The sequence below is a fragment of the Convolutriloba macropyga genome, chromosome 13 (assembly GCF_964194025.1).
Source record: "Convolutriloba macropyga chromosome 13, txConMacr16.3, whole genome shotgun sequence".
NCBI lineage: Eukaryota > Metazoa > Xenacoelomorpha > Acoela > Convolutidae > Convolutriloba > Convolutriloba macropyga.
Genome location: NC_134480.1, coordinates 9,908,574 through 9,934,740, shown reverse-complemented (window position 1 = coordinate 9,934,740; position 26,167 = coordinate 9,908,574). Strand labels below are relative to the sequence as shown.

Here is a 26,167-nt window from a genome sequence, read left to right as displayed (position 1 = left end):
GGGAAATGACAAGGGACAACAATCAAACCTAATACGCTGAGCATTTGGCCTTGCTTCGAGGGCCACGGTCTTGCCTTAAAACCGAGATTTGTTACAAAAGTATCACAATCGAGCAAAAAATTACGACCGAAATACAATGTTAATGTGGGGTTCATATCCTATTACGCCGATGAGGGCCAATAATAGCTGGCTATGTTTGACTGTCAATTATAACTCATCTAACTTAAGTCAGCTCAAAGTAAAAAGCACCTCTGAGTGTAACTATAGGGTAAAAATTGGGTATATTTTGACACATTGGTTTTGTCGTGACACCTTTTACAATTCTTCTATATTTTCATAATGTTATATTGCTTTATCGTTACTTCGACCAACTCAGTTAAAGATGTGTGTTGTGGATCCCCGTATATAGCAGACTTATCATACAGCATAAACTATCATTATATAGTATCAAATAGTATAAAAGGTATAAAACTATACGTTATCATAATTCTTCTAAATATCATAGTTATCATAACTATAATGACGTGTAGTTATACAGATCTCCGTAAGGCATAATCACACAGGTAGTTTGCAATTATCCTTCGCATTGGACTTCAGTAAAATTTTTGCTAAAAATCTTTGAAGGCATACTAGCTGACAAATGATAAACCTTTCCGTTTTGCCAACGGCCAATTGCAAACTACACGTGCCAATAACAAGAGCGTCACAAATAGTAGCTTCGAACATGAAATTATCAGTTCACAAACAACAACTATGCTAGAGTTTCGACCCCCCCCCCCCCCTCAGTAGTAGAGGAACTATATGTTAAACTGGTTTTTTTAACTTTTAATTGCGCAGTTTTGGTTATTTTCGTTTTAACTGTTTGCTTTTTCATTTATCACAGCTTTTCATTTCGCATTTTCTTACCGACCACACTTCATGAAAAAGGAAAAAGTGTAGCAATCGCTGTTATGTTACGTCAATTTTGAGCGATCGATATTTTTGACGCAGAAAGACACGAGTAGTGTCATTAGAAAGCACATGGAGATTAGACTTATAAATTAAAAGAAATTTTTCCACATTCGGCGAACATCCGTCATTTCACCGTAATTTTGTTTACCATTAGCGTACATTTCAGCTAATTTGATGTTCTTGCCCAATTATGTTAATAATTAGAAACAATTTGGTGTTGTCAATAACTGGTAAATCGAATATATTGGGGAGCCATATTTTATTTAACTATTCTCACATTTTGTTAGACTTTTCAAAGTAAATCAGTGTTCAAATTCAAGCCGTAATAATGGTAAGATTACAGTAGTAAAAAGATCAACAGAATTGGCTCTTGACGTTCAATTTATCATAATTATATCATAATTATTCGGTTACTCGCTGTAGTGTTCGGATGTAATAGTTGCAAATCAAGTTCACCGCTCAGGCATGGCAGTGGTAAACGTTAAATTTAGCTAGCAGATTGCCAGATCGTAAGCCTCAAAAAAATATGAAAAAGACTTTGCTGAGAATTCTTTGTACTCATTGGCATGTGCCATAATTTGATTAAAAAGATATAGTATAACTAGGTGCTGTTTCCATTAGCTGCCCTCAAATAAACTTCAATTAGAGTGACATATACTCAGTTGAACTAATCTCTTTCAATTAAAGTAACCAAAAATCTCTTTGAGAGTGAGCAGACTTCTTTAGATAGTGAGTTTAAGTCACGCGTCACCAAAAAATTATCACGCGAAAGAACAAAAACTCGCACCATTGAGAGTGAAAAAAGAGGTCAGGTACGTAATTAACTTAGTCGAAATAGCGTGGCTAAATAAACAAAAAGCAGATGTGAAGTAAGCGTGAAGTCATATGGTCGTAACATAATCTTGACAATGAAAAAAGAGGAAGGCGGTTTCGGAGAAAAACCACCAGCTAAATTTGGTAGGGGAAATGACAAGGGACAACACCCAAACCTAAAGCGCTGAGCATTTGGCCTGGCTTCGAGGGCCACGGTCTTGCCTTAAAACCGAGATTTGTTACAAAAGTATCACAATCGAGCAAAAAATTACGACCGAAATACAATGTTAATGTGGGGTTCATATCCTATTACGCCGATGAGGGCCAATAATAGCTGGCTATGTTTGACTGTCAATTATAACTCATCTAACTTAAGTCAGCTCAAAGTAAAAAGCACCTCTGAGTGTAACTATAGGGTAAAAATTGGGTATATTTTGACACATTGGTTTTGTCGTGACACCTTTTACAATTCTTCTTTATTTTCATAATGTTATATTGCTTTATCGTTACTTCGACCAACTCAGTTAAAGATGCGTGTTGTGGATCCCCGTATATAGCAGACCTATCATATAGCATAAACTATCATTACATAGAATCTAATAGTATAAAAGGTATAAAACTATACGTTATCATAATTCTTCTAAATATCATAGTTATCATAATTATAATGACGTGTAGTTATACGGATCTCCATAAGGCATAATCACACAGGTAGTTTGCAATTATCCTTCTCATTGGACTTCAGTAAAATTTTGCTAAAAATCTTTGAAGGCATACTAGCTGACAAATGATAAACCTTTCCGTTTTGCGAACGGCCGATTGCAAACTACACGTGCCAATACCAAGAGCGTCACAACAAGTAGCTTCGAACATTAAATTATCAGTTCACAAAAAACAACTATGCTAGAGTTTCGACTCCCTCCCCCCCTCAGTGATAGAGGAACTATATGTAAAACTGGTTTTTTTAACTTTTAATTGCGCAGTTTTGGTTATTTTTGTTTTAACTGTTCTCTTCATTTATCACAGCGTTTCATTTCGCATTCTCTTACCGACCACACTTCATGAAAAAGGAAAAAGTGTAGCAATCGCTGTTATGTTACGTCAATTTTGAGCGATCGATATTTTTGACGCAGAAAGACACGAGTAGTGTCATTAGAAAGCACATGGAGATTAGACTTATAAATTAAAAGAAATTTTTCGACATTCGGCGAACATCCGTCATTTCACCGTAATTTTGTTCACCATTAGCGTACTTTTCAGCTAATTTGATGTTCTTGCCCAATTATGTTAATGATTAGAAACAATTTGGTGTTGTCAATAACTGGTAAATCGATTATATTGGGGAGCCATATTTTATTTTACTATTCTCACATTTTGTTTGACTTTTCAAAGTAAATCAGTGTTCAATTTCAAGCCGTAATTATTGTAAGATTACAGTAGTAAAAGATCAACAGAATTGGCTCTTGACGTTCAAAAGTCGTTTTATCATAATTATTCGGTTACTCGCTGTACTGTTCGGATGTAATAGTTGCAAATCAAGTTTACCGCTCAGGCATGGCAGTGGTAAACGTTAAATTTAGCTAGCAGATTGCCAGATCGTAGACCTCAAAAATTATGAAGACTTTGCTGAGAATTCTTTGTACTCATTGGCGATGTGCCATAATTTGATTAAAAAGATATAGTATAACTAGGTGCTGTTTCCATTAGCTGCCCTCAAATAAACTTCAATTAGAGTGACATATACTCAGTTGAACTAATCTCTTTCAATTAAAGTAACCAAAAATCTCTTTGAGAGTGAGCAGACTTCTTTAGATAGTGAGTTAAGTCACGCGTCACCAAAAAATTATCACGCGAAAGAACAAAAAATCGCACCATTAAGAGTGAAAAAAGAGGTCAGGTACGTAATTACCTTAGTCGAAATAGCGTGGCTAAAAAAACAAAAAGCAGATGTGAAGTAAGCTTGAAGTCATATGGTCGTAACATAATCTTGACAAAATGAAAAAAGAGGAAGGCGGTTTCGGAGAAAAACCACCAGCTAAATTTGATAGGGGAAATGACAAGGGACAACACCCAAACCTAAAGCGCTGAGCATTTGGCCTTGCTTCGAGGGCCACGTTCTTGCCTTAAAACCGAGATTTGTTACAAAAGTATCACAATCGAGCAAAAAATTACGACCGAAATACAATGTTAATCATGTGGGGTTCATATCCTATTACGCTGATGAGGGCCAATAATAGCTGGCTATGTTTGACTGTCAATTATAACTCATCTTACTTACGTAAGCTCAAAGTAAAAAGCACCTCTGAGTGTAAATATAGGTTAAAAAATGGGTATATTTTGACACATTGGTTTTGTCGTGACACATTATACAATTCTTTTATATTTTCATAATGTTATATTGCTTTATCATTACTTCGACCAACTCAGTAAATGATGCGTGTTGTGTACCCCCGTATATAGCAGACTTATCATATAGCATAAACTATCAATATATAGTATCTAATAGTATAAAAGGTATAAAACTATACGTTATCATAATTCTTCTAAATATCATAGTTATCATAATTATAATGACGTGTTGTTATACGGATCCCCGTAAGGCATAATCACACAGGTAGTTGGCAATTATCCTTCGCATTGGACTTCAGTAAAAATTTTGCCTAAAATATTTGAAGGCATACTAGCTGACAAATGATAAACCTTTCCATTTTGCGAACGGCTAATTGCAAACTACACGTGCCAATACCAAGAGCGTCACAAATAGTAGCTTCGAACATTAAATTATCAGTTCGCAAACAACAACTATGCTCGAGTTTTGACCCCCCCCCCCCCCCCCCCCTCAGTAGTAGAGGAACTATATGTTAAACTGGTTTTTTTAACTTTTAATTGCGCAGTTTTGGTTATTTTCGTTTTAACTGTTTTCTTTTTCATTTATCACAGCTTTTCATTTCGCATTTTCTTACCGACCACACTTCATGAAAAAGGAAACAGTGTAGCAATCGTTGTTATGTTACGTCAATTTTGATCGATCGATATTTTTGACGTAGAAAGACACGAGTAGTGTCATTAGAAAGGAGCTTAGACTTATAAATTAAACTTTTCGACATTCGGCGAACATCCGTCATTTTACCGTAATTTTGCTCAGCATTAGCGAACTTTTCAGCTAATTTTGATGTTCTTGCCCAATTATGTTAATATTTAGAAACAATTGGGTACCGTCAATAACTGGTAAATCTATTATATTGGGGAGCCATGTTTTATTTTACAATTTTCACATTTTGTTTGACTTTTCAAAGTATTTCAGTGTTCAAATTGAAGCCGTGACATTGGTTAAGATAACAGTAGTAAACAGATCAACAGAATGTCAGGTTTCAAAAATGGAGAATAACAATTTTATTTCCGTGACTTAGAGATATTTTTCACGTGCGGTACTTTGAATTCCGTTTTTGCTTCACAAGCATTTTCCGAAAATTCTTGAAGCTAATACACGTGTTCTAATTGTGCATAGATTCGATCGTTTGCATCGATCAGTGGCTGTGACTCTATGTTTCCAATCAATATTCGACTCTTTAAGTGTTTCACTCGCAATTGTAATAATTTCTTTGCTTTCCACTCATTTTTTACTCAAGAGGTCCCATTGACGTCCTAAAATGGCATTAGAGTACCTATATAAAGTTTTCTTTGAACAGCATATTTGTGTTTATATTTTTGAAATTTTTCGCCGAACATTTGTGTTCTGCCAGTATTTATGCTTTTTGAAGTCTGGTTATGGATGTTTATTAAGGAGAGGACAGCTGGGCACCCTAGGGCGGTAAATGTAAACTTTCATAACGTTTTTAATCAAGTTTTCGGGTTTTATGGCTTTCACGGTGTATTTTGGCGATCTTTAAGTGAACTTTTGAGTTAGGTCTCTATTTGTTATTTTTGTTTTCTTATCACTAAATCTCATTAACGACAGGTACCGATGTACTTCCAATGTAAAGAGATAGAAAGGAATTCAAATGATGCTTCAGCCAATAGTTTCACCTTTTTTGTTGTTTAATTGGTTTTAAAAATAAATCTCATGAAGAATAAAAGGAGCATGGGGCTTTCTAAAGATATACCAACGATGTTTTATATTAGTTGAGGTCAAAAAAATTATGACTATCAATGGATTATGCTTTTGAGCTTTAAATTCGTGTCCTGAAAAATATTAATTGACTTTTTTTCTTTGAAAATGTTTTTGCTTTTGGCTTCTATATATCTCATCCATGACAGCTCTCAGGGACTTTCTAGCGAAATCAACATAATTTTTTAGTGGTTTGTAAAGAAAAAAAAATTACTTCGAAACTGATTTTTCTAAAACGAAGAACAATTGACTTTGAGTTTTGTCGGTTTTGAGTCAAGTATTTTTTGTTGTCTTGTCTCTGAATCTCAACAGTAAAAGTTCTCATCAGAGTTCTTTGCTGTTTTAGAGGTAACATTTTATATTTGAAATTACTACGACACCACTGACCTTTGGAAACTTTCAGTGATTTTTCCCCTTTGTTTGTTAGAATTGACTTGTATTGTTATTTTGTTCGCTACGTGCAATTACGAAATGATGTTTACACTTATAAATTATTGAATACTATAACACTGTTACAGCTTTTCAATTGTTGCTAATTTTTTTTAAATAAGAGGTTAGGTGTTAAAATTGAAGCCATAAAAAAACTTACAAAGTTTTGCGAGGTCCTTTTTCCTACTTGATATTTTTTTGTCAGAGGTTATCCACAAAATTATAGTTTATTGTGATTAATGTTATGTTTGTATTTTCAAAATATTTGGAAGAACATGGAGTTTTCTTTTTGTCCAAATGTCTTCTGTTTCATTTCGCGTTTATTCTTGCCTCGAATGTTTGGCTTACGATCAAGGGCAGGGCCACCGTTATGGTAAAGATTTTGAAAGTCGAGTTATCAGCTTTTCTTCTGCGCATTTTATCCCAGAAAATGTGTTCATCTTTTTCTATTCAGTAGACTTCCTCGACTTCGGTTAAGACCAGCACATCATAAACACTCTGCTGCTGAATTCTAACATTCTGCTGAATTTTTTCTTAACGTCATTTATTGCGACGTGCGTTTTCAGCCAATTGACTGATAAATTTTTGCGCGCACTTAATAAATCTTATCTGAGAATGCAAAATCTAAATTAAATAGGGGTTTGCAAGAGTTTAGTTTGAAAATTGAATAGCAGTTAAATTCAGAATTTCGTTTTTGATCTTTCCTCAACTAAATGTGAAATGTGTTAGTCAGTTCAATTTTGGTTTGCTCTAATAAAAAGAACATAGCTGACAGATTGCCAGAAAATAGCCGCAATAGCTTCGTAGATCTGCCGTTACAAAAAAAGTAAAAAAGACAGACCAAAAAGAAATTTAATCTTTTCATTAAGGGCTGAGATGTTATATTTTAATTAAGAATCTGTATAAGTTATTGCTGCCTCAATTAACTGCTCTCAAATGACCTTCATTTAGAGTTACACACATTCGCTTGACCTTATCTTCTTGAATTAAAGTAAACAAAAGTCAAAGTGAGGAAGTCATTTTTGAGAGTTAGGTAAGTCACGTGTGAACAAATGATTAATCACGCGAGTGAACAAAAACTCGCTCCACTGAGAGTGAAAAATGACTTCATGCACGTAATTCAGCTAAAATTGCAAGAAAAATGAATAAAAAGCTGATTTGAAGTGATTGTGACGTCATATGGTCGTGACAAAAATCTTAACGAAAAAAAAACAAGAGAAGGCCAATAATAGCCTCAGCTATCGCTTCGCGGCTATTAAAAACAGACTGCCATTAACTTGAGTGGTACCTCTGCCTCTTCCAATTTGAGGATATATCAAAATATAAATTACATGATCTACACATTTTTGTAAATTTTGCTGTCTCTTCTTGATCTGATAGATAATTAAGCCAAAAATCAAGATGAGCCGTGTGGGAAAATTACGTGCTAACGCACATTGCCGAGCCTCCTTGTTACATCAACAACTCAGTCCCTGAAAAGGGCATTGCGTTTATAGACTTTTCATCTCCACATCTTCTATTCTAAAATCTACTTGAAGACTTGCATTTAATACCTAAAGTCACTTACCTCAGTTCAAATTAACTGTTATCTAAGAGTTCAGATTAACTGTTATCTATTAAGTAACTTAACTGTTATCTAAAAAAATTAATTTGTGCAATTTAAAAGTAGATTTTAGCCCTTGAACGTTGACTGATCAATATGCTCAAATTAAAACTCAGTTTATGACTATTTCAGTTCAGTAGCAACAACTTATAGCTCCAGATAATAATAAATTTTAGCTTACTTTCTGGCAAGGATTCCTCTGCAGTATGCCTGGAACTCAATCATCAAGTCTGTCAGTTTGTGATCTCTCTCCTCTTCTAACTGAGCCAACACTCCAGTCTTGAAAAAGATCTTGCTCGATCCCAACTTGTATAAACCCTCTTTCAGTTCCAAACTGTCCAGCTGAAACAGAGGACATGTGGTGGGTTGTACATAGCATCAAATGAGATTTAAGTCAGAAGAGTACCGACCGACGGAAAATTTTCTTCTTGCCAACGGAAAATATCTAACTTTACTATTGACGGTCAAACGCACACCTTTGGCGCATCAATAAAGAGCGCCACTTAAAAAATTGTCCAAATTGAGGTCAAAAGCAATTTGACAGGAAAAATTGTCATAATTTTAACAGAGCCAAATTGATATTTGCTAATGAATCAGTACATTATCCTGGCAGCTCAGACGTTGACTTTGGAATGTTTTAGGGGTCAAGTTAAGTTCTAGACATCATAAAGCATGAAAATAGTCCACTGAACAGGAAGTTGAGACCATTTATGTCATGCTTCACGTATAAAAACGAACAGCCAAATGTGAATTTTTCCTATAGCTCAACTTTTCAACTCACACTGCGTGATTTGAATCCCAGGGATTGACATGAAAGTTCTTTTAACTTTTGGCTATGGTCCTGAAATTTACATGTTTGAATGGAAAAATAATTTAATGACAAAAATATCTAGTGACAAATACGCACAAAAACTACTGACTGACCATCATTTTGGCAGCCGCACGTCCGTCCATGAACTCCCTCTGTAGCACTCCTGGGCACAGGATCTCGTATCTAGTGCGGAACTCCTGGAAGGGGATCCTGTTGGGGTATCCCTGTCTGCAGATACGGATCCCCTCCACCACTCCGTTGCACCTTAATTGGTCCAGCACCAGGGGAGCATTGATCTCACCCGCCTATAAAACACAGTGCAAAAACAGTGCAAAATTCCAAATGAGGCTCCTAACATAGGACAAAAAGAAACAGAATTATCAAGTTGCTTAAGGCCGAGAAGGTCAATCAGACCAACGAATAGCATTGACGCTGTTAGTTTAAACCAACGATGGCGTACACGGGGTATACTAGAAAACATAGCCGGCAGATTGCCGGAATAGCTGCGAAAGAATAGACCTGCGTTCCATATAATAGAGATAGAAACAGATACAGATCTAAATTGAAAAAAAATCGACGCCGCTCAAAAAACTAGGTAAAAAAACATTCAGCGATAAATTAATAAAGTTTGTTAAAATTCAGTCCGCAGAAGCCTCTTATCAGGGCCCGTTATTACACATATGAGTTCCTTTGACCTTAAACAAATTCAAATTAAACTTAAGTTTTAAAGTGCAAAAGTCATTTTATTGAGTGAGGTAAGTCACTTGTGATCAAAATCTAATCACGCAAAAGACTTTTGCTAAAGAGAGTGAGAAATGACGTCACGCGCGCAAATGCCGCTAGTGAGAGGAAGAAGTCATTCAGAAAATTTGACTTTTTCAGCTTTGCTGTGTGAAAAAATGTAAAACGAAAAAAGAGCGCCAGACGACGAAACAAAAAACATAGCCGGAAGAATTCCGGAAGCGACTCGAAGCACCAAAACTTCACAAAAAGCTGAAGCCATTACCTTTTGTATTAAACCATTAACTCATTACCTCCCCGGGTCTGATCTAAAAATCGGTGAAATTTAAACCACTGTCACCAAGAGAAAGAAAATGCAGCAAAATTTTATTATTGAAAACGTTTGGTAACGTTAAAAAAGTCTGAAATTTTTAGGATGGTCAAAAAACTGATAGCCTGACAAAACTGACAGGGCCATCAACTGCCCTCAGAAAATTATTGATTCTAATCTCAAAAAGATAGCGAAAGCAAACGGCAGATAAAAACTTCTCAAAAAAGACAGGAAAGTCAAAATTATTCAAAAAAGAGTGCTCAAACTTAAGAATCAGAGAACCACTACAATTAGATTTCTAATCACGGCAATTAAGACAAAAATAATACATGATTCTTCCTTGTTGTATATATGCTAGACAACAAGATTTCATACTAATTCAAAAATTAAATTAATCATAGAAAAACAAAAGCAACAGAATAATATTCAAGGGCAAAAAATCGTCTAAAAACAATACCAAGCCCGGAAGAAAGTTGCAATGAATAGTAATAAGTAGAAATTTTGAAAAAAAACTTTCTAGCAAACACCCAGTACTGCCTTATTTTGAAATAAATCAATTGCAAACCGAAGAAACCAAGATCTAAGAAAAAGCTGAATTCATTCAATTTTTTAACAATTGAAAAAATCAATATAACGAATATAAAAGTAGGTGCCAGGACAAAACTAGAATGATACAAACAAGAATGTGAAAACTATGGACACAATGTTAGGAACACCGTAACAAAAAGACCAATTCTTGATTTTTGAAAGTTAAAAATCAAATTTTAAAAAATCAAGAACGAGTACATTTCATTGATCAGCATTCGAGACATAAAAAAGACAACGAGTCATTCGAGACAAAAATCGAAATTGCTGAAGAGAATAAAACAAGAAAAAGCAGAATTCAGACATGCGAAACAATGAAACATTTTGCAAAAAAGTGGTCAAAAAATATTTAAGACTGCATTTAAATAAAAATTATGTTTTTTCAAAAACTTAACACCAAAAAATGATTGAAAATTTATTGAAACAAAAATAAAGTCCCTCATGTTCCCCAAAATACTATTTCTAGTAAATAAAAGCAAAATACAAACAAAAAACTGAAAAAAATTGGCAAAAAACTACGAAAATCGGATTAGCAAATGTACAATTTTATGAAACAAAAGTACATCGAGGTAGAAAAAGGCATTGAGTATATGAATTATCAAAGGGAAGTTGCCATATTAACTGATTTTTGACAAAAAAACAGCTAAAACATACAAAAATGAAGAAATTAATAGAAAAAAAGCCAAAAATTAACTAAAGATCAAGAAATATGTGCCAATTTCGCATTTGAAACGCAATTTCAGGCTATGCTAAATACTGCGCTATCAATTTCTGGGGTTTACATTTCAACATAGCATCGATTAAAAAATATTTCTACAAAAAACCAAATTACAAGCAAAAAAACTAGGCCACTTAGACGAAAAAACGGCTAAAAACGGTTATCTATATGTGCCATTCAGTCAAAAACTATTTTTCAATGTCAAAAAGTCATTCACTAAACGCAGCGCATGACCAAAAAACTTCTCTCGCTCAGAAAAAATTAGTTCACACTGCAATTTTACTCGCTTTCGCTTTTAGGTCAAAACATCGTCTGAACGAATAGTACTTCCGGTAAAAAAAAACTTAAGAACATAGCCGGAAGAATTCCGGAAGCGACTCGAAGCACCAAAACTTCACTAACAAAACCGTAATTGCAGCTGAAGCCATTACCTTTTGTATTAAATCATTAACTCATTACCTCCGCGGGTCTGATCTAAAAATCGGTGAAATTTAAACCACTGTCACCAAGAGAAAGAAAATGCAGCAAAATTTTATTATTGAAAACGTTTGGTAACGTTAAAAAAGTCTGAAATTTTTAGGATGGTCAAAAAACTGATAGCCTGACAAAACTGACAGGGCCATCAACTGCCCTCAGAAAATTATTGATTCTAATCTCAAAAAGATAGCGAAAGCAAACGGCAGATAAAAACTTTTCAAAAAAGACAGGAAAGTCAAAATTATTCAAAAAAGAGTGCTCAAACTTAAGAATCAGAGAACCACTACAATTAGATTTCTAATCACGGCAATTAAGACAATAATAATACATGATTCTTCCTTGTTGTATATATGCTAGACAAGATTTCATACTAATTCAAAAATTAAATTAATCATAGAAAAACAAAAGCAACAGAATAATATTCAAAGGCAAACAATTGTCTAAAAACAATACCCAGCCCGGAATAAAATTGCAATGAATAGTAATAAGTCGAAATGTTGGAAAAGACTTTCTAGCAAACTCCCAGTACTGCCTTATTTTGAATCAAATCAATTGCAAACCGAAGAAACCAAGATCTAAGAAAAAGCTGAATTCATTCAATTTTTTAACAACTGAAAAAATCAATATAACGAAAACATAAGTAGGTGCCACGACAAAAATAGAATGATACAAACGAGAATGTGAAGAATATGGACACAATGTTAGGAACACCGTAACAAAAAGACCAATTCTTGATTTTTGAAAGTTAAAAATCAAATTTAAAAAAATCAAGAAAAACGAGTACATTTCATTGATCAGCATTCGAGACATAGAAAAGACAACGAGTCATCCGAGACAAAAATCCAGCTTGCTGAACAGAATAAAACAAGAAAAAGCAGAATTCAGACATACGAAACAATGGAACATTTTGCAAAAAAGTGGTCAAAAAAAATTTAAGACTGCATTTATGAAAAAAATTTATCTGTTTTTTTCAAAAACTTAACACCAAAAAATGATTGAATTTTTATTGAAACAAAATTAAAGTCCCTCATCTTCCCCAAAATACTATTTCTAGTAATTAAATGCAAAATACAAACAAAAAACTGAAAAAAAATTGCAAAAAACTACGAAAATCGGATTAGCAAATGTACAATTTTATGAAACAAAATTACATCGAGGTAGAAAGAGGCATTGAGTATATGAATTATCAAAGGGAAGTTGCCATATTAACTGATTTTTGACAAAAAACAGCTAAAAGATCCAAAAATGAAGAAATTAATAGAAAAAAAGCCAAAAATTAACTAAAAAAATCAAGAAATATGTGCCAATTTCGCATTTGAAACGCAATTTCAGGCTATGCAAAATACTGTGCTAACAATTTCCCGGGTTTACATTTCAACATAGCATCGATTAAAAATTATTTCTACAAAAAACCAAATTACAAGCAAAAAAACTAGGCCACTTAGACGAAAAAACGGCTAAAAACGGTTATCTATATGTTGCCATTCAGTCAAAAACTACTTTTCAATGTCAAAAAGTCATTCACTAAACGCAGCGCATGATCAAAAAACTTCTCTCGCTCAGAAAAAATTAGTTCACACTGCAATTTTACTCGCTTTCGCTTTTAGGTCAAAACATCGTCTGAACGAATAGTACTTCCGGTAAAAAAAAAAACCTTAAGAAAACCAATACTCCTCTTCGAGTCGTAAAAAAACCAAGAGCACCGCAATATAGCTACGCTCAGCTTACAGCTTCGCAGCTATAAAAAAAATTGTGTTGCCAATTATAAATGCTACCAATATTTTACTTAATTCTCTGTCTCTCCTAGTCTTTATTTCGATGCACAATCACGCTCTTTGTTTGCGTCATTGTGCGTCAACTTAAAATCAGGACTGTGGTTTTCAATGTATTGAAATTGCAGGTCAGTTTCCAAAACTTGACAATTTCTTTCAAAACGTGACTCAAGTTTATATCAGCCATTTTTAGACATACCTTTTTCTTGTAATTGGGGATGATGCATCGGACGAAGTTAGGGTTTGTGTTTTCTAAGGTGTTCATGAGTTTGTTCAACTGTTCTCTGTAGAACTGTCCGACTGTTCTGAACATGCCTGACTTCCTGGTCCTCGTGGCCCCGAAGGGACTGTCGTTAGCACCAGAGCCCACACTGTTCATGATGTTGGTGGCTGTGAAAATACACAAATACTTTTCTATAAAATTCTCAGATCCTATGAGACAAAGTTCGAACAATAGTTAGCTAGTTCAATTACTATCCTTAGAAAAAAACAGCGCATATCTCAATACAAAAATCTCAGATCATAAGGTTTCCATATTCATGGCAAACATGGCAACTTTGACTCACTGATAGATAATTTTACTATTCTAACTTCAGCGTATCGAAAAACATAAACCGACTAAAGTCGGACGATTTGTTCTCGAATGACAGGAGTGGCACTTCCACTTTAAGGAAGTTTTTTATGATTGCAAAAAAGCTGACCCAGACAGGTTCGAACCCACAACCTACAGATTAACAGTCTCATATGTAAACAACAAATCTATGAAACCCTCACACTCACCGTCTTGCCAGAGTGACTTGACAAACGGATCCGAGGACGCCTTTAAGAGTTCAACGATGTTCTCATTCAACGGATCGCTGTTCTTCTGGATCCACTGGCTCGAGTTGTAAGTTACTACTCCGGCGTAGTGTTTGATGTTGAACTGGTACTCGTTAGATCGAGGCGGCTTCTTGAAGATGGGGGAGTCTTTGTGGTTTGCAACTAGTTTCTCAACAAAGCTCTTGTCAGTTGAGTTTGGCATCAGGCAATCTTCATCCAGTAGAGTGAAGACACCCATTGGCTAAAATAGCAGACGTCGTCCGTTTATAAAGCACGATAGTTAAGCAAACTTTAAAAGTGAAAGTTATTCAGAAAAGTTATTCTAAGATACGTGGGGCCGTAAAAACTTCATCTGAATATAGCTTTGTGACAGATTCTTTATCATTGATACCAATTTACTGATTTACTCGTTAAAGCTTGGTGATATCAAAAGTCTTGTCCTCTCGCTAATCTAATCGGATGGTATCAAGTTAAATGTAGATGACAATTTAACTCTAATTTGAACCAGCAGCCACAAAACTAGATTATACACTTGTGAATGAAAGAAAAATTTAGATCACGCAAAACTAAAAAATCGCGTAAAAGTCACTCGATAAAGCAAAAATGTTGCATAAAAAAGCCTACCACGTTTCCATTAATTGCTTCAAACTTCCTTCAAGATCAATTAAAAAAATATTGAATGCAAAATTTTTCCTTTTCTTTGTTTATCAAGCAATCAAAAGCAAGAAGCTTGATACTTCTCAATTGAAGTTTTCTCAAGATCCAGGGCGTGTGATTTACCTTCTCAAGGAGGTCGATACAAGGCTTCAGATCCAGTCCATAATCAACAAAGTGCCAGTCGATGTTCTCGGCCTGATATTCTGCTTGTTCTTTTATGAACATGGTGTGATTGAACAGCTGCTGCAGCTTCTCATTCGTGTAGTTGATGCACAGCTGCTCATATGAATTGTCCTACAAACAAGAATTTATCCATGCTCAATTATTAGACACACACAAATTTATCAAAATACTTTGAGGTCAATTTTTTTTTCAAACGCATCCATAAGGTTCAAACATAACTATGTACGGGTTGCTCTCGTAAATTAGGTCAAGTATAGATTTTTATCGGTACCTGATGGTTGCTCAATTACACCGAGCCATAACGATTCCACAAAATGCTCTACATTTCTCCAATTCTTGTGCTGATATACTACAAACGACATCAATACTGATGATCTGTCTAACTGAAATTGCATTTCATTTTTGAGGGAGATTTTTGGAGGAGAAGAGGGAGGGTTTACTCTTCTGCATATGGGAAAATAATAACGGAAAGTTGACAGTTAAAACTAACGTGTACGTATGTAATATAACAGAATTACTTACTTGCTGCTGTTAATATTTCTGATTGATTTATTTTCCAGAGACTTTTTTAAATTACAAACACGTTCAGTGAACGTCTTTTATGGCCAGAAGAATTTTATTTCTGCAAATAATTCAGCAAACAATTCAACTCACTCATATCAGTCTCAAGAAAAGCTACAATTCATCTGCAACCACGCCTCTTAGTTCTCCAAATCAGACTTCAAGACAAGCAAAAAGAAGCAGAAAGGTTCGACAAATATAATTAGGTTCACTAGAAATTTATAAAAACCAATTATCTCATTCAATTAACGAACAATTATTAGCTTCTAACGATCAATCAATAAAAAACTGAAGGCTCGAGACAACTTACACATTTTATAAAGTAATTTAAAGCGTACGGCTCTATGAGAGCTCCTCGGCCACAGGACGTTTGAGAGAAATTAATAACATTTGAACAAAGTTAAAATTAACCGAATAAGGTAGAGAAAAAGGCTAAACTTTGTGTTTTAACATTGTCAAAGCTATTTCTCTGTCTCTAAAAAGGTTTCATTGAACCCTAAAAGACAGAACCTTCAGAATTGACAGAAAAAAATGGCAAAAATCACAATCAATTTTGTTGTCCAACTTTCGCATTACCAAAAGATAGAGCACAATAAACAAAAGTAAATCAGAATTAAGGCTTGCCAAAGACCGTTATGAAGCTTAAGCGACGTTAATGTAGCAGTAGAAATACTGGATGTACACCTCCATTCAATCAGAGACTGAGAAGACACTATTCTCTTTTATATAGAGAGAACTTCACTAACTATAACCAGTCTATTAGTTAGATACACCATGTGTATACTCCTGACTCCGGTGCTGTACTTTACTACCACCGTTATAATTGTTCTGACCCTCTTGAGGGGGGAGGAACTATATACTCAAATGGGTTTTTTTTTGTTCCGTGAATTTTCGCGGCTCGATATATTCATCGTAGAGAGTTGAGACTGGTATCATTAGAAAGCTCGTCCAGCGTAGAATATGGAATTAAAAAGATTTTTTTAATTTTTGTTTTATACAGGGAGTTATTGAGGTTTAAACTTCTGAGAAAAGAACAGTGAATTCACGCTGTTTTTATTCACATTTTCCGGAATTTTTGCCTAAATTTCCGTCAATTTTTCTAAAATTTGTTATAGTTTTTAAGAATAGTGTCGTTGATTTTATTTTTGAAGACGAACAAGCATTGTTGATAGTTTTGAATTAATTTTTTTGGTCAAAAAATCTGGATAAACATTTCAAAATTTAGCCTTTTTCATCAAAAACAGCACGAAATAAGCTACTTTAGTCCACTTTGATTAAATTTGCCGACAGTACACCCCCAAACAACAATCATACAATCTTTGTAGACTCAGAGGAGGACTATTTCTACTTCAGAGTCCGCTGAGAGTGCACTGTAGTTAAAACTTTCCGTTTTTTGCTAACTTTACTCGTTGATTATCAAAAATGCAGAATTTATTTTGAGTTTTCAACTAACAAATTATCTATATCTACAACATTCGAAAAATCAAGTGTTCCTAACGGACAATAAGTATTAGCAGGGCTAGTTTTGGGCCATTCTTGGACTGTTAAAATCCAAAAAAAAATCCGGTTGTAATCAGTCGGTCTTTTTTTTAAAAAAAAAGACTTTTTTTTTAATAATAAAGAACAGAACATATCAAATCAAAGCTCAGGAGTGATAGGTCCAACCAATTCACTTGCTAAACAGCTCCAAGCTAATGCATTTAGTTTTTTAATTGAAAGTTTATGGTCGTTTCTTTTTAAAAATAATTGACTTTTCAATAAATAATGGCTTAATTAACTTTTCCTCTATTTTTTTCTTAATTTGTTCAACTTCTAGCTTAGTGTCAGCAAAGAAAGACTGCTTCTTCTTACTACTGATTAAACATTCATTATCTGTTGCAGTTTTAAGCCTGAAGTTATTGTTTTCTGGCTTTGATACTACAAGATTTCAGATTTTTGTTTGTTTTGATATTTGCCAGTTTTTCACGTTTTCTAATTTTTTCACATTATCACATTATTGACCGTTCTCATGTCACCTTATTAGCATTCAGAATAAGGCACAATTGAACATATTAAAATCCTGAAAGATATATATCATCGTTTTAACGGCCTCGACGCCTCTTTCTTGAAGAAATCAATTGAATTTTTCAATTTTGTCTCTAACTGTCATTTATACTTTTTGTCGTTTCGGTCGTATGAAATTTCCTGTATAGAGATAGCTTTCATTGGCTTTTCATGGAAGAATAGAAGAACCGATATTCTGATATTAGTAGATAGCTGATGGCTTTCATGACTTGTGAAAACAATCGTTTTCCAAAATTTAAAAAAAAAAACTTTTTAACTTCGCAATTTTGTTCTTTTTATGTTTCTTTTTGTTACCTAATCACGTTAGTTAATTACAGGTCAAATATGACATTATGGGTGTCAAGGGAATAAAAGGGATTGGTGTCCCAAAATCTTTTTTTGAAGAATTTGTTATGACCTTACTGGCTTCGACACCGGTTTTTCACAAAAAAAAGTAAATTAATTTGATTTTTGTCATATTTGACGTACTTTTTCTAGATGCAAGAAATATTCTGGATAATTACAGGTTTCGAGGGCTTCCTTTTCATGAATAAACGACCTTATTTAAATAGCTCTTTTTGTAATTAATGCCTTTCATGACATTGAACGTAATTTTGTTTCGAAAAAAAAATTAAAAGTATTACATACCTTAGCACTTCGCTTTTTTGCCTACACGTTACCTAGTCTTACTAATGAATGGCCACGTATTACATTATAGCTGTTTGAAGAAGGCGCAATCATGCCAAAATTTGGCTTGACGGTTTTGACAGCGTTTTCTGGCAAGTTTCAATTGAAATTTTGTTTGTTCTTTGTTGTTCTTTTTAGCCGCTTTAAAAAATGAATAAGGCAGGTCCTAATGCCCTTCTATAGAAGCAGTGGTAATCGTAAATTTGTGGTAATATTAATTGATTCCTAATGGTATTTATTACTTTGAAGTTAACTGTTTCAAATAAGTTAATTTTTTACTTTACTGTTTTTGTTCGTTTTTGTATAACTGTTACCAAACCTTTGTATGGGCTGGTCGCATATGATTTCTGGTGATTTATAAGTTATTTTTGTTTAGTTTTAGGTTTATCTGACGGTATGTTAATTTTATTAAATTTAGTTTCTAAGAGGGACATAAATTTTTTGATGTAATTAATGTTTGTTGTTGTTGTTTGATTTTGCTGTTCGTCTTGACTCGCTTTCTTAATATTGACATATTACAGCAATCTAATGCATCAATATTTACTCCACTGAGTTATTTGCTTTGGAAATCTTATCGTTCATAGAGAATTTTTTGAAAAAGACTTGGGCTTTTTTGGGATTCTTAAAAAATAATTTTTGGGTTTTTCTATCTGTTCCTCATTTGGTAGACAATTATGCCAAAATTGTGGATGGGCGGGGTCGGAACCTTATGTGCCATCGCACATTACCGAGCCGCCTTATTGAAGTATATCTTCAGTGTTTTACTGAGTCGGTTAGTCTGAGAGATATAGGTAAGCCTACTTTCGCTCGCAGAAATAAGTAGCTCTAGCTCTTTATACTTTAAGGCTGTAAAAGGAGCCCATCTCGGGTCTGCCTTAATAACTTTAAACCCATCTAACCAAAAACTCAAATGATGAAACGAAAACTACAAAAAGTGACCTTTTTACGTCGAATTTAGGGCTTCCCAGCAAATTCAGCACTCTAAGCACATGAAAAACACCTTAGAGTCTCGAATGAAACTTAAATCCCGCAGAGCGTTAACTGTTTATCCCTAAATCGTCACTCTAATTTGGCCTCTCATAAAGCCGAAAAGAGTTAACAGATCTTAAAGACAGCGTACCAATACAATCCATTTACCTTGGATTGTAAAAAAATAGGGCCTCTATAATAGCCGACTAAGAAGATGACGGCGGCTATTAACAGGCATCAGACTTCGAAACTAAAGCTAATTAAGACAAAGTTTAAATTACGGGCATCGAAAACTGTGCTTTGTGGTTTTATCCCGCTTCTATTTTTAATCGTTTTCCAACAATTACTCCCCTAGAATTGAGTTGCTTCCTGAAAAACTGATTTTAAATGCAGAAAGTGAGCATTATGATTAAGGAATGAATTTAGCGCACAGAAGTCAAAAAGACTTCACGCAAGATGTTGAAAAAGCCCCAACAAAAGGTAACGAACAGATTGCCGGAATAGCTGCGAAAGAATAGACCTGCGTGTCGTATAATAGAGAGAAAAAGAGGCAGATCTAAAATGAAAAAAATCGACGCCGCTTAAAAAGCTAGGTAAAAAAACAATCAACAATAAATTAATAAAGCTTGTTAAAATTCATCCCGCAGAAGCCTCCTATTAGGGACCTTTACTGCAAATAGGAGTTCCTTTGACCTTGAACAAATTCAAATTAAACTCAAGTTTTAAAAAGCAAAAATAATTTTATTGAGTGTGGTTAAGTCACTTGTGATCAAAATCAAATCATCCAAAAACTTTTGCTAAACAGAATGAGAAAGGACGTCACGCACGCAAACGCCGTTAGTCAGAGGAAGAATTCATTCAAAAAATTTGACTTTTTCAGCTTTGCTGTATGAACAAATGTAAAACAAAAAACAGCGTCAGACGACGCAACAAAAAACATGGGAGGACAAGTCCTAAAATACAACTCAAAGAAATTTCATGGACTAACCAAAAACTAGACCTAGAAAAAAACCTAAACAATTAGTGAATTGAAAACCAATTCTAAAAAACAGATAAAACCAACAAAAAATCAATGTCAAAAGGCCGCATGTGAATAAAAAACCACTAGCGAGAAATGGAAAATCGGTTCAAACAAAATACCAGGCTCAGAATAAACTATGAATGGATTGGAAAAACCAGTTAGAAAAAAACCAATCCCAAAAATCGGAAAAACAGTAAAAATCAAAGTGAAATTGCGGCATGTGAACAAAAAACCACCAGCTAGAGAGCGAATTTTTGTTCAAACACCGTTTTATCACTCTACTATAAATTTAGAGCAAAAAAATTTCACGCCGCAAAACCACTCGCTCTTTCGCTCCACTTTCTGTTTCGGCGTGACTAAAATTACTACTCCAATTTGACTTGAAAAATCATGAAAATCTTTGAACAGATCTTAAAACATAGCCGGAAGAATTCAAGAAATGACTAGGAGAAAATTGCCCATACCTATGACTAAACAACTAAAACAACTATTGTAAACCCTGAACCTCCACAAATGCCATAAACGATTTAAAGAATTGAAACAGCATTCAAAAACAAATTGAACGAAAAAGAACTAGAAAAATTTAATGACTTTTTTAATAGTACAGGGAAACATTCAGCCGAAAAGTTCCTTTGCAATTAGAGCAATAAAAAGCTCACAAAACAAAGGGCAAGACATATTAAGCTCACAAACTTGTCTAAGATTAAAAAGAACTGCAAAAAAAATTAGAAAAATGGTTTAAATTTTCTCAACTTTTCCGTCAATTTTCCTATGGAAAAGTGATTTATACCCAGAAAACTTTAGTCAATTGGTATCTGAATATTCCTTAAGTAACAAAATTCTATTCAAATCCAACTTAAAGCATTAAAACAAACAAAACAGGCAAAAAATTTCTATCAAAACAAGCCTAAAACTAATACATTATCATAATCAAACCTCATAACCATCAAAAGTTGGAAAAAAACTGCTTATAAAAGCCGCACGTGAACACAAAAATTTTGCTCGCTCTTTCAAAAACAGTGGTATGAACAAAAACCATTCTCTTTTCGCTCCGCTCTTCACTTTTGTTCAGAACCAAAATCACTCCCAAATTTTTTCGCGCGTTTCATTTCCCGTTTAAAACTCCAATAAAAATTGATCAAAAAAAGACTTTTCAATACTCCTCTTCGAGTCGTAGAGACAGCGCCCCAATACAATTCAAATTCTTTGAATTGTAAAAAACCAAGAGCACCGCAATATAGCTCGGCTCAGCTTATACTCACGTTTGACATTTTAAACGAGTAAGTATTCGTCCTTTACAAACATGAGCGCAATAATAGCTAGCTGAGTAGATGGCGCGGCTACTTATTAGTACTATTTGGACTTTTTTTGTCTAGACACGTGTGTTTGAAAGTCTTCAGCAGAAATTTTTGCATTTTTTAAAGACCAAACCCGTATCACAATGACGTTTAAATGCAAATTAACATACCTGGAAAATTTCGAATCCCGCGATATCCAAGATTCCCACAAATGACACTCCCTGTCTCTTATTCTTGTCCAGACTCTTGTTTATTCTCATAACAATCCACTTGAACATCTTCTCATACGTTGCCTTAGCACATGCCTCAAGGGTGTTCACAACTTGGGTCTTGTTCTGTGCCTTCACAACCATCTCTCGGCCAACCTTCAATTTGGGTTTCAGAAGGGCATTCGAGAAGTGCTGGCTGTTCACGCCCAACAAATGTGATACTCTCTGGGCAACTGAAACAATGTTAGTTTGAAATACGTCCGTCTTCATTGAAAAAGGAATCAGGACAATTTACCCAGAAACAATCTACCTATCCTAAAATTGATATCGCATCATATTGCTTACGTCACCTGTCAGTTATGTAATTCTTACAATTTTTTTGAGTAAAATAATTCATTCGGGTCAAATGTCATTTAGGTGATAATTGCAAAGAGTAACCCTCATCAAAGCTCACTGATTTCGATTACTTGCTTTAAAAAAAAAAAGACTATTGTTAATTTCCTCTGGTACACATAAGTATAAAAAGCAAATGGTAAAAGAGGCAATGTAAAGTTAAGAATATAACATTATGTAAAATTATAAAATCATTAAATTACTTAACTAAAAATTTGACCTTACATTATTAAAAAATTGCCTAAAATGCGAACATAAAATGTTCTCACAATTTTATATGTACATCGTGAAGATTAAAAATTAAAATTAAAATCTAATGCTCTCAATATCATCTTTAATATCAGTTACTTTTGGGTCCTTCAAAAATTCTTTCCAAAAATATTCTTTCAGTTGTTTTTTTAAGGAAGCTTTCGATGTTGTTTTCAGTCTAATATTAGAAGGCAGACTATTATAAATTGGAATGGCTTGTGCAATAAAAGAATCAGTTAAAAACTTATTGTTCTTTCTTATATCGAAAGTTACTTTTTTTGACCTGTCATGTTGTTTTATTCTCATGGTAGAGAGAGGTTCAATTTTATATGCTGGAAGATCGTTGCTGAGTAAGCGAATAAAATATTTTGAGCAACGATATTTCAAGAGAAAAGAAACTGGTAGTATTTTGTTGCGAAGTTTGAGATCTGTAGACCGATCGTATTTTCTCCTATTAAAAATGGATTTTATTCCCCAATTCAATTGTTTTTCTAAAGTTGTGAGTAATGACTTTTGCAACCCTATCAGAATTAGAGCGGAATAATGTAGATGACTTATTACTATTGCATTAAGTAATAAGACTTTCGTTTTCTGTGGTAAACTTTTACTTAGTGTATTCAAAACTTTTATTCCACAAGCCATTCTCTGAAGAATCTTTTTCACTTCTCCATCAAATTTTAGTTTGCTGTCTATAATTACGCCAAGATACTTCACACTATTTGATTCTGCTATTCTTTCACTGTCAACATTCAGAACAGTATTTGTTAACCTCTTCCTGGTGCTGAACACAATATATTCTGTTTTTTGTTTGTTCACTACTAACTGGGACTTTGCAAAAAAATCAATAATTTTTGAGATGTTATGTTCAAGTTTTGTTTTTGCCGATATTTCATCAGTGTCGGATGTAAAAAGAAAAGTGTCGTCTGCGTACTGTACAACCGTGCAATCCTCTTCAACAATCTTTGCTAAATCGTTGACGTAAATGTTAAATAATAGAGGTCCTAAAATAGTACCTTGTGGAACTCCTCTCTTCAAATTTATCCAGTCCGATTCAATTCCATTCAGAACAACTCTTTGCGTTCTTTTACTCAAATAATTCTCTACTAAATTGGTAGCATGTTCGTCGAAACCTATATTTTCTAGTCTCCGTAACAGTATTTTGTGGTTTATAGAATCAAAAGCCTTTGAAAGATCTAAAAACGCCCCTGTAACATTTTTTTTCTTGTTGAGTTCTAATCTTATTTGTTCTGTCGATTTCAGGATAGCATCAATTGTTGAAATTTGTTTTCTATAACCAAATTGACTAGCCGACAATAATTGCTCCCTTTCGAGGAAACTTGTGATTTGTGAACTGAACGCCTTTTCAAAAATTTTTGACAAAGCAGAAGTGACAGAAATAGGTCTATAATTGAGTGGGTCTTCGGGATTCCCTTTTTTGAAGAGTGGAGTTACACAAGCTTTTTTAAGATCTTCTGGAAATTTTCCTTCTGTAATGAATTGATTAATGAGATAACATAGTGGTTCCGCTAGCGCTGCTTTAGCATCTTTTATTGCCCAAGCTGGTATTTTTGAAGGACCGACTGGTTTACTTGTATTCAAAGAATCTATGAGCACATTTGTTTCCTTGGTTGTTATATATCGGAAATTGAAACACTTTCTCGGAGCAGTTTTAGGAGGAATGTTGTTTGTTTGTTGCAAGCCAATAATTGGAGCATGTAGTGCTAATGCTCTTTCAATGTGCTAATGCTCTTTCAATAAAAGAAAACCAGTTTAAATAACAAGTTTACAAGAGTATGATTAGTTTAAAAGAGCAAGGAAGATATATCCACTGAAATAATTTTACATTTTTTGGGATGTTTTCACTGAATATTTATTATTATTATTATTATTATTAATATATGTTATTCGGGATATATGTTATTCGGGTTTTCTGTTATTCGATAAGTTATCAAGGGTATTCAGGAATCGCTGAATAATTTTGTCGATTAAAGGATTTGACGAGGGTGGCTCCATCAAAATTTACCCAGCAGTGTATTACACTAAATTATCTCTTTTTTATCATTATTAAGCTGAATAATCTTTCCGATAAATTTGACAAAAGGGGTAAAATACTAGGCGTATTTTGTCAAACTGGGTATTTTGTCCTGAAACCGATGAGGGTAACTCTTTGTTATTTAAATTGCAGGACATTATAATTCAAGGTTCATTAAATATTGTCGGGCTACACCAATCATGCGCGTACAGCTACAGAGGTTTGAACAAAATCAACTGATTTATCAGGATTCGTTTATATAGTAGTTATATCCTCATAAACGGGAATGGAATTGAATATTACTAGTTAAATTATTATCAACGGGAATGTGATAGTCAGGAAGGCTAATGCGTTCTATATTTACGCTCAAGTGAATGGAGAGATTTTTAGAATCAATTTTTAAACAGCAAAGGGCAGAATTAGGGTTTACCTCTCCGCGGTCGAAGAACAGCTATAATTACACTAACTCAATCACCACGTGAATCTATCTCTCACTTGTACTTGAAAAAATCACTCTATTCGAGAGAAAGAATGATCGGAAGACAATTGACAACTAAATTGTGTGCATTTTTTTGGGTGGAAAATAAAATTTTGACAAAACTCGGATCTTTTCCGTTTGTGCCCCCCGTACGTTTTGCAACCTCCAGTAACAGAGCACGTGCCATTACATAGTAAATCATCATGTAAAAACGTGCGTCTAGGGGGGGGGGGGCGCAAATAATATGCACCCGCTAAGCTGGGGGGCACAAACCGAAAATATCCCATTTTTTATTGAAATAAATATTTGATGAACGGAAAAGATACGATTACCTGCTAGAATACTTTTTATCATTCTTTAACTATACGCTATGTCTATTTATATGCAGACTGAAAAACGGATATACAATTACTCATCCCTTTTGCTCTTTATTGCGTTAGGTAAAACAAATTCGGAAATGAAGCAACAGCAGCACATATGCTTAATTATCATTCCCATTGACGTGCAACAGTAGTGCTCACTGGCTATAATATTCTAGTTCAGTAGCAAGCTAATATTGTCAAGACCCTTTCTAGTTACCATTTGACAGTGAGGCCGCTAATCACAGCATTAGGTTATCCAAACGTTGTAAAACTACCACCAAGGCTGATGTGCTATCTCATGGTCAGAAAATTACAATGCGCATGGGGTCGATGCCCGCATTACAATGAAGGGTGCTCCCGAGTCGCCAAAAAGTTGTACTAGGGGTGGGGGGGGCTGTAGCCTGAATGGGACTAAGAAACTCACTAGGGGGTTCAAACAACCTCCTTGGAGGTTATTAGATACCACTATTAAGATTTAAAGTGAAACAATTGCACCAGTTTTGGCAGACTTATAATTTGACTTTTAGTATTAAAACACTCACCTGCACATTTTAAAATGCCGAAAGTCTGCAGTGCCAGAAGTTAAAATGCCAGAAGTTGCTACTTAGCCAGAAGTCTAGTTGACTTTCGTCATTTTAAAACGTGCGCGTTTCGTGTTTTAAGCATGGTTACGTGACTCCGCAGAAGTCGCTTCGAAATTCTGACTTAATATCTTGAACCGCTTCGCCGTTATCGATAAACGCCAGAGGTTCTCAGTGACTTCAAGCAGAGTCACGTCACCATTACTTAAATAGCCGCTAATTGAGTTCAACTGCTTGAAATTGTAAATGAAAGAGCACTTTAGATCACGCAAAACGCAGAAAGTCAAGGGCGTAAAAGTCCCTCGAA

The 26,167-nt window shown here is 34.4% G+C and overlaps 1 protein-coding gene across 10 annotated transcripts in view; it reads right to left on the bottom strand.

Moving 5' to 3' along the window:
• LOC142351925 (uncharacterized) overlaps positions 1–26,167 on the bottom strand; it is a 91,325-nt gene that overhangs the window by 34,814 nt on the left and 30,344 nt on the right. For all 10 annotated transcript variants that reach the window (XR_012760981.1, XR_012760979.1, XR_012760982.1 and 7 more), the window contains 6 exons: positions 21,727–21,998; positions 14,918–15,088; positions 14,099–14,378; positions 13,518–13,708; positions 8,829–9,020; positions 8,086–8,246 (listed from right to left, as the gene is read on the bottom strand). Coding sequence is in view for 6 of the 10 variants with exons in the window: in XM_075404185.1 (XP_075260300.1) it covers positions 8,086–8,246; positions 8,829–9,020; positions 13,518–13,708; positions 14,099–14,378; positions 14,918–15,088; positions 21,727–21,998 (1,267 nt within the window). In the remaining 4 variants the exon portion in view is untranslated. The remainder of the gene's footprint in view (positions 1–8,085; positions 8,247–8,828; positions 9,021–13,517; positions 13,709–14,098; positions 14,379–14,917; positions 15,089–21,726; positions 21,999–26,167) is intronic.